At 41.0% G+C, this 12,863-nt stretch overlaps 1 protein-coding gene across 1 annotated transcript; it reads right to left on the bottom strand.

Annotated features, from left to right (window-relative positions):
- Positions 1-4,418: 4,418 nt before the first annotated feature.
- On the bottom strand, positions 4,419-11,804 carry LOC142085572 (thiamine transporter 2-like). The gene is made up of 5 exons (XM_075157628.1): positions 11,640-11,804; positions 10,490-11,306; positions 8,804-8,996; positions 7,061-7,202; positions 4,419-5,820 (listed from the first exon to the last, which is right to left on the bottom strand). Exons 1-5 carry the CDS (start codon positions 11,787-11,789, stop codon positions 5,641-5,643), a joined length of 1,482 nt encoding a protein of 493 aa, XP_075013729.1. The 5' UTR covers positions 11,790-11,804; the 3' UTR covers positions 4,419-5,640.
- Positions 11,805-12,863: the final 1,059 nt, after the last annotated feature.

Below are 12,863 nucleotides of genomic sequence, written 5' to 3' on the forward strand. Positions count from 1 at the left end.
TAAAAAAAAAGGTAGGGAAGAAATGAGCACACCAGCAATTTATAGATGCTCCTTGCAGTTGGTAAAAATTCATTTGTAAGTTTACTTTTTAACTAACCCTACTTCAGCTAATGTTTCTTTCACTAAACCTGCCAGTGATCACAGATGCAGCTTGTAAATGAACAACTTGGATCAAGGTGCATTAGTGGCGGTAAACTCGTCTCTGTATCGCCTATCAAAGGTTGTTCTTAATGACGTACTTAGGATTGATTGGATGTATCATAGTGGAGGACTAAAGTCCACTACAGTCTCATTTTCGAATAAATGAGTGGGCAAACTGTGAGATTAAAGCTCATTCTCAGCATGTTCAAGGAGGCTTTTTTCTGTTGATTTGCAGCCTGAGAGCCAAGTGGAACAATAGAAGCGCAAGCCTTTTCGCAGACAATAAAAGTCACCAGCCAGCTCACAACCCACTGTGAGCTCGGTTTCTTCAAAATACTTTAATACTCATCATATTTCTTGTACTCCAGTCATTTGAGTGGGTAAATAAAGATGTAGAAACTATCTGCTCGTGGTACCCACTCAGACTTAGTAAAGAGGAATCTTGACTTCACTTTTGAAAGTGATCAAAAGGAAAAGAATTGGACTTGTTTCACTGTAGATGGCAGCAAAAAGAAGTCTAAAGAGATCTGGGGTTTTAAAGCTTATCTTACTAGTTTTGCTTTAGAAAGTCAATTCCACTGTTCCTGGAAAACAAGTGAAACAAGAATGTTTTGAAACCATAACAGAATGAAAGCAAAGCACTGACTAATGTTTAATCAAGCTGTTACAAGCTATTTCTTTTAAATTGTTGAATGCCATTTTATAGCAGGCGCTTTATCAAAAGTTCTTCTCCTTGTACTGTGAGATTATATTTATTAAAACTTAGCATAAATAGTATGTTATTAAGGCAGTATTTCCGTGACCTCCGAGGAAGGTTACAAAAACCAACCTTAACCTTGAAACTTGATTTCAAATGATTGCCTCTGACTATCATCTTACCCTTACAAATCATTGTATCTATATATAAAAAATAGCCTGTATTATCCTTAACTCTTTATATCTGTTTTAAAATCCTTTGATATCTGTTATCTTTCCAAAATAAAAATATATTAAACCGTGGACTGATCAATGATATCAGCATAAATCTTGCATCCTTTCCAAATGCACTGAGCAAGTGAGTGGCCAGCACACTTCCAAAGGTAATAAATTACCTGTCAAAGCTGTGGCTGTGGTGCATTTGCTGTGGATTCGTGTGCAGTTTCCTCCTAAGATGACTTTCTGTCTTGTAGAAGTCAGAAACCACCCTTTAGGATTGGAGGTAGTAAGAAATTTCTGTGTCTTTTTGTTTCCTAAAAGTTCTTTCTAAACTTGATAAAATGTTAATAGAATCTAAATAATAATAATAATAATTCATCACAGCTCTTCTTGCTTGCAGAACTTGTCCATGAAGATTGCAGGGGAAGCTTCCTCTACAGGTTTTGTCAGCAAACTGAGTTCTAATTTTAAGATAAAGCTTTAAGACTCGCAGTAGCTAAAGATTACTAAAAACTGACATGGCAGGAAAGCAATCACTTGATTGCATTTTTGTGTTAATAAATACTTTTAAAAGCGCTGGTCTCTGATTCATGGATAAGACACAGCACCCGTTTTACAGTTTGGGCTGACACTGACCCTCCCCTGCGCACAGCGCAGTGGCCTTCGGGCTCACGGGATCTCTGCTGACTGCCCTGGCTTTGCTAGGGGTGCGGGCAGGTAGGACACTGAATATCACGTACTATTAGTTGGCTGGGAATTAATTCTATACAAGGACCAATCTGGGGCAAATGGACAAGAAGATAAGAAGCTTCTAAATCTAGCTTCTAAGCTAAAAAATAAAAACAGAACTGCTTCAGAGAAATGCTGCTGTTTTGCTTTTCTTTACCCAATTTTTTTAGACTGGACTCCGTATGTCTTCCAAGGTTCATCAGAGGAGGGAGTTGACCCTGAAGCCTGTGGTGGGATGTGTGTTGACAGCAGGAGCAAATGCTGTGGCCCTGGCAGGAGGGGCCCCACGTGCTACCCAGAGCTGCTTTGTGAGCTGGACAGAGCCTGGTCTTTTTCTACAGGTATGGAAACTTCTCACACTGCTTCAGGTGTGTAGTGCAACCAGGCAGGCAAGTGTTCAGAGAAGCAAGGCTTGCCTCTGCCTCTGTGTTTCATTCTCTTTACCAATAGCTTCTGAGAAAGGAAAAGAACCATGGGGAAGATGCTGCTGGGCAGGTCTACTAGCCTGCTGAAAGGTGGCTGCTGACTAGCATTTGCTGGTAATCCACCCAGTGCTTGGTTTAATACCTGCTTGCTTTGAATACAAAGATACAATTTGTTCACTGCCTTGTTGGCCAGAACCAGCCTTATCAGCTTGCTGGACTATCTTCATGGAAGACTTGTGTGCCAAACCACTAATGTTTCAAAGGGTAGTTAGTATTGTCTTTAGAGGGGGTTGTAGCTATGGGGAGCGATTTGCTCAGCTCTGGATTTTCATTTGTGTGGAATCCTTCAGCATGCTGGGAGAAAGGTAAGCACTTAATACTAAAAGCTGCAAGAAGAGGTGGATGAGTTCAGAGCTTCCTTTTCCTGCAGAACTAGAGAGCCTGTGGTTCCAGCTCTGCTCATAACCTGCTGTGCTGGTTTTGGCTGGGATAGAGTTAATTTTCTTCATGGTAGCTAGTAAGGGGCTACGTTTTGGATTTGTGCTGAAGACAAGGGTTGATAAAACAGGGATGGTTTTGTTACTGCTGAGCAGGGCTTACACAGAGTCAAGGCCTTTTCTGCTCCTCACCCCACCCCACCAGCGAGCAGGCTGGGGGTGCACAAGGAGTTGGGAGGGGACGCGGCTGGGACAGCTGACCCCACCTGACCCAAGGGATATCCCATGCCATATGATGTCATGCTCAGCACATAAAGCTGGGGGAAGAAGAAGGAAGGGGGGGGCCGTTCGGAGTGATGGCGTTTGTCTTCCCAAGTAACCGTTACGCGTGATGGAGCCCTGCTTTCCTGGAGGTGGGAAGTAGTGAATGAATTCCTTGTTTTGCTTTGCTTGTGTGTGTGGCTTTTGCTTTGCTTGTGAAACTGTCTTTAGCTCAACCCACGAGTTTTCTCACTTCTACCCTTCCGATTCTCTCCCCAATCCCACTGGGGGGGAGTGAGCGAGCGGCTGGGTGGTGCTGAGTTGCCGGCTGGGGTTAAACCATGACACCTGCCAAGCCTCAACTATCTCCTCTCCAAAGACTGTGTGTGTATGTACATGAACACACAGGTAGATGTGAGCATCTTACTGTTTTGGATGAAATCTCTAACTGATTGCTGGGTTAATACCGCTTTGCAGCTGAAAACCCAGGGTAATGTAAGGCCTTACCTTTCTCTTGTTGTTTCCGCCTCCAATGTGTCATGTCCTTTCTAACACTCCAAAGAGCTGCCCTCTTCCTCCCCCTCCCCCCCCACCCCAAATGCTCTCCCCCCAAATGCTCCCCCCAACTCCCAACCTCAGAATCTTTCTTTTAGAAATTTGAGAGAATAGGAATAGATTTTTTTTTTTAAGTCTTATCTGTTTCCTGAAGATAGTATTCTCTACAGCTGCAAACCAAATTATGTTGTGTCTGCTTGGTTCCTTTGCTCCTTAGTGGCATCCCATATACACAGAAGGCAGTCAGCTCTGACCAGTTCAGAACAAAAGCATTTTTATGGTTATTTCTACCAGTTTTTCTAGCTGCTTTCCTGCAGCTTACTACTGCCGTTATTTTTTTAATAATAGCAAAAAGTTTCACATGCTGCCGATTCCTTTCCTTTTGTCAGATACTACATGGAGAGAAATATTTGTTAACTTTTGGTACCAAAGGCAGTTTGAGACTGTGGAGCTGGAAATACCAAGTTCCACTTTTTCATTTAAACACAAACTCTAGTTAGCTTCTAGTCCAGGCCTGGCACCTAGTTCTTTAAATGCCTCAAAAAAAGATTCCTACTCACAAGGAAAAGTAAAACAAAACAGTCCTTGCTCTACTGGACTTTGTCCCCGTTTCTTCAGGCAGGAATATCATGCCCTCAGTTCTGCAGTAATAAAAGATACTTACTGCTTAGTGGAAACTAAGTACATCTACTTTTACAACTGCATTGGTTAAGCTGTTCTGCATAGAGCCAGTTGACAACACAGAATGTCCACACAATGCACAATACTAAACAAAAAGCCTAGAAAATTAGCTGGGTTCATTTGGTCAAATCCTACCAATTCTTCTTGTGACTTGAAACAAATTGCTTCTCTCCTCTGGGCAGTTTGTCTAGTTGCAGTTTGACAATTGTATGAAAAGCATTTATGTCTGTACAAATGATACCTTGTGTCTCTCCAGGAAAAATATTATTCTGTAAATGCTAAGTATTTTCTATTTTTATTAGTTAGATGTAGGTATTGGAAGCTAGAAGCAAACAGCAGTACAGAAATAACATTAACATATGGATATAATTTATATTAAATTAGGCATTCACTATGCAAACTCTCTTTTTTCTTCTCCTGGACTAACTGTCCTTTGTGCTGGACTAAATTAGCTGTAGGACTTGAGGCTTCTTGATAAATTCTGAGATGCTGACCCTGCCAAATCCTTGGCCAAGATCAGTGGACATCCCTCATTTGGCACTCAAAAGCACACATGATGCTAGCTTTTCATTTCAGTTATAAATCTTCTTGGATATTTGTGTTAATCTGGAATTTTCCTGTGTGGAATCAGCCAAATTTCTCCACAATGTACTTCTCCGGTTTTAGTCCATACTACTCAATCCCTTTGATATTTTTTTCTTTTCCCATTGAAACAGGAAGACACTCAGTCCTGAATTTAATTTTACTGGAAGCACAACGAAAGGAGTGGGGCTCTTTCATTTTGGTTTGACTCTGAAGTTTTTCCCTTCTGGGCTGAGATTGCTATGGACTTGGTACAGTGTTTAGGTTGCAGCTTTCAAATGTGGGCCAAGCAGCAATTGTGGCTTAGCGGTGTTTTAGTGAGCCTTCTCAGGTAGGTTGTGCAAACCCTGCTTTTCTGCACTGTTGTGTGCAAAAGGCCCTCTTCTGACGTGGACTTTTAAATTAGAAGGGAGGAGTCTGTCACCGAATCGCCTGTAGTTAGGTAGGAAAGAATATAATGATGCAAACACAATCCCTTCTTCCTTGGTTCAGAACAAGGTATGTGCCAAGGGGGGATAGACCCCTCACCCACACGCATGAGCAAACGTGCATGGAAGCAGCTTGCCAACACCGTATACAGAGCTCGAACAAGCAAGGCAGGGTGAACTCTGATCTTTGCCATCGTGCACGGTGGGATGCCAAGGTGGTTGCTCTGTTCTTGTGTATAAATTACTGCTGTTAAGCTGTTTATAGGCAAGTAAATAAGAATCTAAAGCAACTTATATTTTCTTCTTGGCACAGTGCCATTATCGTGATCTCTTAGCTGGCATATGTTGTAATGAAGTGCTGTAATGATTCAGCGTAGCTTTTCAGGGCTGTGTTGTACATTCATCTTGCACTGCTGTTCCCTGCATGCTGCAGTAGGAGCTCTTCTCCAACGAGGGCCTGGCCACGTGAGCCTGTCTGCCTGACTCCTACAGCCATGTTGTATAGCCAGTTACAATCTGCTCTTTCGATTCGTGTTCAGCGTGGTTCAGATGCTCTTTGCAAGATCTTGCTATTTTCCTTTTGCATTTGCTTGAGGCAAGCATACAAATGCTTCTGATCAAGAAAATCCCAGCTATGACTGCAAAGTAGCTGCCATAAATTAAAAACTGGGAGGGGGAGAGAAAAAGGCAAAAGAATTAATGAAAAACACATTAGGGAAACACTGCTTCTTCTGGAGATGACAGACACTCTGTTATTTTGTTTACCTGTGTTCTGGCACAGTTTCTCTATGTTCACGTTTTTGCTTTGTGATTAAGCAAAATCTTAGCTTTTCCAGCAAACAGCAGATCTTTGAGGAATGAAGAACTGCCCCTTGCTTCCAATCCTTATGCCTCTTGATAAACATCAGAGGAGGGAGGGAGAGGAGCAGGATTTTTTCCTATTGCAAAATGCAGAAGTAGCTTCATTATCCACATAGTCATGAATAATGTAAGCGAAGAGTCCGAGTTGGTCCTTTTTTGCTCTTACTTGCACATTTCAGTGCTGTCATCACACTGGCTTCAGTAAATATGCCGTGACTTTCTATCAATATTTCCAGCAACAGTGGCAAGGCTTTTTATGAAGTCCTACATATTCCTGTCCTTAATTTTAAAGTTTTAATTTTTAGTGTTTAATTCAATCTTTAATCTTTTAAAGTAACTTTTGCCTTCTCTGTGCAGAATATCTGAATAGCTTTAGTCGTCTTCAAATCTGTGGGAGTAGGAAGCTGCCCCAGCTGAGATCCCAACTGAGAAAATGCAGAAGTCAGTACATTTCAGTTGATTCCAACATGAGTGGAATTGGGCAGACTGAAGTTAGGGATGCTGTTGTAAGGTAGGATATTCCACCCCAAATTAAGTGCCCAAACTGTGGGCAGAAAACTCTATTATTCACGGTAAGATACAGACCAGGCTTGCTCCTGAGCTGGAATTAGAAAGCAGGTGTCCTTTTCACGTGACCTGAAATAACTCCAATAATCCAGCCTGTGTCTCACAGTCTTGAACTCCCCTAACAACATGTGGTCATGTTGATTCTGCATCTGAGAAACCAGCCTGAATTTTTGAGCAGAGAGGATGTTATTCAGTGTCCTACTAATTAGCAAAAGCTGGTCAGATAGCAGGGCCTGATTATTTATGTTCTGGTGTATCTGTCTTTAAAAAGTAAAGACTAGCATCTGTAATCCTAAATGTCGCACTAAAAGGCAAAAGGGAAGAATGATGGCTGACAAAAGGGAAGAGCAAGATGCCTAGATTTCTATAGAAGAAAGATGGAACTAAATTGTCCTTTGGCATAGCAATTTCTTGCTTGGTAAATTTTTGAAGATGAATTGGTTAAGCAGTAAATAGGAAGTAAGTTAATAGCACTTACCTGAGTCACTATGTCCAGTCCCAGGCCTCTTGAGTCCACGACAACTACTGTAAGAATGGTCTGAATCACCAGTGCAACGAAGTTGTTGAATCCAAACATCAAGGCATAGCGTTCCATGCTCAGATTGACTGCAATCTGGAACCTAATGTGAGACTGGCAGGTCAGTTACTTCACACTGGGTGGAAAGCTGTTGCTCTCCATTTAGTTGATGAAGAGAAACGATTCATGCAGATGATATATCAAGGACGGAATAAATGGTGTTTCATTTGTTTGTTTGCTTCCTTGCTTTCTCTAAAAGAAACGTCTTGACTACCATAGTGTATTTTGATGTTTTTGTACTTGTCTGTGTTGCTTTTCCAAACCATGTTATCAGGTGATCTGCTTTATCTAGTGGAATATCAGATCTCTTTAATCTTCCCCTTTGTTCCTTCTCTACCTTCACAGACTGTGCCAGATAGGTTGTAAAGTCTCCACGGTTGGAGGCTTTCCAAGACCTGGCCAGACAAAACCATGACCTCATCTGGCATTGGCAGGAGTTCTGCCCTGGCTGGGAGCTTAGACTAGAAGGTCACTATGGGTATCTTCTAACCAACTTTTCTGTGATGATGTGAATCACATTTTGATTTGTGGCTTGACAGTGGAGGTAGAATACTGTTTATTCCTGTCAAGAGCCTGTAGATTTTCTTTGCAATATCTTTTTTGATGATAATCAGAACATCTTTCCTTGCAATATTTATCTCCAAACTTTCCAGCTGAACAAAAGGGTGTTATTCCTGCAGTACTCCTTTCATTGATTTTTAGCAGAGGTTTTTTGTGCAAGCTCTTACTTTTTTTTTTGGTAGAATACGTTGAAATAGTCCAGGTGTGATCCACTATAATGTACTAACAATCCACCAAAATGAAAATAGAGGATTCACTTGGCTTCATTCAAGATAGGCATAATCTTGTCATGCATTATAGTTTTCACAGTTTTTTTTTTAATGGTATCTGAATAATTTTGGGTTTTGACATAAAAATGCATCTGGTATTTTTGTTAATGAAATAGTGTGGTATGTTTAAAGACATTCCAATCAATAAAATAACTGGAGTAATACAAATGTTTTATATTTATTACACAGATTATGTACTATCTTTGTTATTTATATTATTTCTATTTTTCTATTTCTGACAACAGAATAGCTTGGTCTCCTAAGAGATCTTGTCTGAGTTTGTATGTCCAATGTTCTCTTTTATTCCTTCTTTACATCATAATATCATTAAGGATTATATGTATAAAGTTATGTTGGGGAACACTCTATGCCAAATCTTTTCTTGCATTCATGCAGTTCATAGCATGCTAAAAAGGGTATCAGCAAGGTGGTCTAGACATAAGGGGATCTTAAAGGATGGTTGTCAAAGCATGCTTGTCCCTATTATTCACTTTGCATCTTCCATGCCAGGAAGGAGGAAAACAGCTTATATGTTTTGCTGTTACCATTGCCTTTAGTAATACAGAGAGTTTGTACCTTGTTTAATTTCTGCCTAGGTAAATGTTCAATGTCCTTTTGATAATTTTTCTTTTATCGTTGTTTAGAAGAACAAAACCAACATAACTAGACATTTAAGTGTCCTTGTCTTTACCTAAACACTTATGTCTAGCATTAGATCAGCTACCTCTGAGTAAATGGAGGGATGCCCAAAGCAAACTTAAAGTACGGTCAGTATTCTGTGCATAATGGCAGCACTGTAAGGTTTTATACTTACGTTGCTATTGTTATGAGGAGCATATAGCATGCTTTGAAAATGAGATAGCCGGCGTAACATGCCCAGATGTTGGTAGTGAAGTGCATGAGAAACAGAGAACCAGCATCTATTGCAGAGAAGATCCCTAACGCCAGTTCTCCAAAAAGGTCCCAGTTAATTTTCATATATTGTACTACGAAAGATGTTACCGAGCCTAGAAAAAGAGCAAAAAACATGTAAATGTATCTGTTCTATAGCCTATATCACCAAGTCTTGCCACCCTCACATACTGAAAGGCAATGCTGTATAATGAAGCAGAGTAGTTCTGAAGTGTTTTGAAAGCATTTCTAATAACTTCTGAAGTCATGCAGGTGACTGGTCATTTTTAGACAAATGCATAAATCAAGACTCTGCCATTCCTTTCTTAATGTTTTATTCCACTTCACAGGATAAACTGTTACGTAGAAGGATTCATTATTTCGCTGTACCCAGCATGTATCTCTAGGGGGAGAATGAGGAACACGGTCTGGAGCTCAAGAAGAACAATTCTTCCAGGTTCTAGTTGGAAGAAGTTAGTAAACCTTCTAGCTTAACAGTTTAGCTCTGTACGGCTCATAAAGTGGCTAAGATGTCAAAAAAGGGAGTTTTGTGAGGTATCAGATATATTCAGGGAAATGAGAAAGGATAGGCACTGTTTGCTTTTGGTGGGCCTGTTACAAAGACGCATCTGTTGCAAAGGTAAGCCATCTGACTATCCATCTTAGGGGACTCATACAATTTTAAAACTTCTACACCTCTACATTGAGAAATAGGCAATTCCATGAGAGAGAGGAATTCATCAGGAGTAGACACTACAGGAGTTAAGTGCTTCTAATTTGTGATTCAATTGGTCTATTTAGTTGCCTACCTCAAGACGAGAATAAATTTTAATCTTACAAGTATCTGTTTCTCCTTAATGCTTGTACGGGTAACCTGAATGACCAGGTATGACGTAGATGTGTTTATTTCCTCTGGTGGATCACACCCCAATGTCTTGTGCAAGTTTTCTACAGCAGCACAACATGAATGTGTGAAACACTGCCAAGTCAGGGTGGTATCTTTTGATGTTACCTTTCGATAACATTACTTTGCTTGTGGTGTGGGCATCGGCTTCCGTTGCAAAAGCGTAATGGTTAACGTCAGTAGCGTAATGAATTCAATAAGGTCTTTTTCTGCAAAACTCTGTATCTTGGAATGACTAAAATTCTTCTTTCCGTCCTGCTGCACAAGAGTTTTTCACTAGAAAAAGATCTTAATAAGAGGATTATGTTCTTTTTGTGTAAAATATTTACGAAAAACTTCTCTCATCTGTGTAAGCTGATACCATTGTTATGGGAACTGTGTGATACTTGTTTGGGGAAAAAAAACCCACAACAACTTCATCCAAAGAAACACGGGTGCCTCTGAATGGATTTAGCAGCTGGATGTAAAGTCTGTGTGACTTGTACACTCTCTGCATACTGGTAGAACAAAGTTGGGTATCCCAGTCCTAAAGAAAAATAGCATAGCTCGCATTTGGACTGTTTTGTATATCAAAAAACTAGGTCTTGAATGCGCAATGCATACACTGGCTTCCTGGAGCGTCTGCAATGGAATGACACTGTAAAAGTATTCTAAAGTAAAACTTTAGAGACTGGCTTTGTGATCGATGCATAGACACTAACTTACTCAGGAAAGTTGCTATTGCTTCAACAGCCCCATTGTACACTGCAGAGCTGTGAGAGGGGGCTCTGAAGTCCCACAGCACTTGGATGTAATTCAGAACCTGGTTAAAGCCTGCCGTAGCCAGAGCCCACCACAGGGACCAGTAGAGAAGTTTCCTAGAGCTGTAGCAATCCCTCAGGTCCTTGCTCAGCTGCACCAGTACTCTGAGCACGTGATTCTGGGGCTTGGCATTGTCAGCCTGCTGTTCAGGTGTTGGTCCCCTGTCGGCAGACACGGAGCCCTTGTCCTCTTGGCAGCTCGATGGCCCGTCGGAGCTGACTGTAGCCACAACTTTATCTGGTCCTGGGAGAGCTTCCGAGACATCTTTCCTGTGGAAGAACATACTCTTCTGAGGCATTGGGAGGAAAAACGAACACACGAATGCCAGGGACACGGAAGCCAAAGTAATGGCATTAAGGTGAAAGTAGGATACATCTGCCAAGGAAACCAGCAGCTGTCCCAGCACGGCGGCAACAGTGGCTGCAACAAGGGTGATACTTCTGCAATAGCTCGTCACTCTCTGATAGTGATCGGTGCTGACGACACTGTAGATGTAGGCGTAATAGGCGACCTCGGTGGCTGTCACCATCCCGTAGAAGAATTCCACCACCTGCATGGCCATCAACCCCTGTGCGAAGAGGAGCAAGAGCCACGTGACGATGAAGCTGATGCCCTGGAGGAGGAGGACGGGCTTGTAGCGCACGTAGTCTGTAATCAGGAAGACTGGGAAAAGGACTGCAAGGTAGGAGTATGTCCAAACTGGGAAAATCTGGTTGGTGACCTAGAAGAGAAGAGGAAATCTCTGTGGTGTTATTCTTGGGGAAAGGAAGTTCATCTATTTTAAATGGCTTTGTAGAGGGTAGTTTTTGCTCTGCAGGAATTCATAAAATATATAACCACACTGAAGCAGCATGTGACCATTGAGCAGGCAAATGGATCTTAAATCCATTAAATGGATCTTTTATTTATGCCATCTGCTGCCAATTGTAATCTGCCAAAGCTGATTACACTTGTGCTTTTTTTTGGTTTTGTCTTTGTTTAAAAACTTTGTTTAAAGTTTTACTGTTTTATTTTTGCTGCTCCATATAAAAGAAAAGGCAGAGTAAAACCATACCTCATCTATGGTCAGGTTTTTATCTGGTCCTGTTAGATAGGGTGTTAGGAAAGGTTCTGATGGTTTCATCATGTAGAAGAATCCATAGAGGCAGAGGATCAGGGTGGGAAAAGTCCAGGTGTTGCTTTTCTCTTGCTTCCAGCAGCCCATGGCCTCTGCAGCAAAGCTGAGGGGGAAGTTTGTTAGAAGGAGGATACTGCCCAAGCAAGTGCAATGATGTCTTGTAATTGATTTTTATTTTGTGGTTTCTAATGCTAAGGGGTGCTCTTTAGAGGCTGACACTTGGAAAACATTTTTCTTCATAACTTTAAAGTGAACAGCTTTTCCTTACATTTGTCTGCTGTTTCTCTGTCTTTGTAGATAGTGTATAAAGGATGACTTGGAAGATCTTTAACTGGGAGACAAATTACACTGTTATTCAATCTGCACTGATCAAGCTAACCACAGGAAAAGCTTTTCTAGACAAAAGTCGCTGAAGACAGCTGAGCACTGAGATTTCACTCAACACCATGACTGATCACAGCCAAACACCTTGTTGAATGACAAGTAACACTAGTTCATAATTGCTGTTTTTACTCCTTCACCTCCTAGATGTGCATGGCTTTCCTGTTACAGAGAGCTGGTAACTCTGGAGCCTAGCAGATGAGAGTCACTAATAAATACAGAAAGGATGTCAAGCCAGATCCTCAGCTGGAATCAACTGCGTCAGAAGTCCAGTTTGGGTATAGACATCCTATTTTCAATCTATAAAAAAAATTCATGGTCACTGAAGGTAATAGTTCACACTAAAATGCAATGAAGCAGATATTTTTGTTTTTGTCTCTAGCTGAGACTTATGGAATAAATTAAACTTTGCAACTCTGCTGGACAGACCCCAAAAAGAAGTCAAAATGCGTGTAATGGGGCACACAAAAGAAACAGTAAGTTATACTCCATATTCAGGTTGGTATAGGCAAAGTCAGAAATCTAAATGTGTACAATTTGTCTTTTGGAGCCCTCAGGAGAGCGCTTGTTACTAGCTGGGATTTCCATCACTCTGCTTTTGACTTTTACCTATTTACCTCCTGAGAACTTTTTTTTTCAGGCAAAAGTTTTAATCTTAAAAATGAAGTATTTTGCAGGCAGTGTTTTTCGTCAAACTTTTTTGTAAAAGCTGAAGAAAGATCTCTTCCAAAACAGCCAAAAATATTCATGTACCTTTTGACTACATCACTCCAGATTGGA

The sequence above is a fragment of the Calonectris borealis genome, chromosome 9 (assembly GCF_964195595.1).
Source record: "Calonectris borealis chromosome 9, bCalBor7.hap1.2, whole genome shotgun sequence".
NCBI lineage: Eukaryota > Metazoa > Chordata > Aves > Procellariiformes > Procellariidae > Calonectris > Calonectris borealis.

Bases quoted from the DNA above. Each gene is read 5' to 3' on its own strand.
- LOC142085572 (XM_075157628.1), bottom strand. From the start codon at position 11,789: ATGGGCTGCTGGAAGCAAGAGAAAAGCAACACCTGGACTTTTCCCACC. The intron at 11,307-11,639 runs GTATGGTTTTAC...CTTCTCTTCTAG, and splicing joins AAAACCTGACCATAGATGAG to GTCACCAACCAGATTTTCCC. The intron at 8,997-10,489 runs GTAAGTTAGTGT...CTCTTTTTCTAG, and splicing joins AGCAATAGCAACTTTCCTGA to GCTCGGTAACATCTTTCGTA.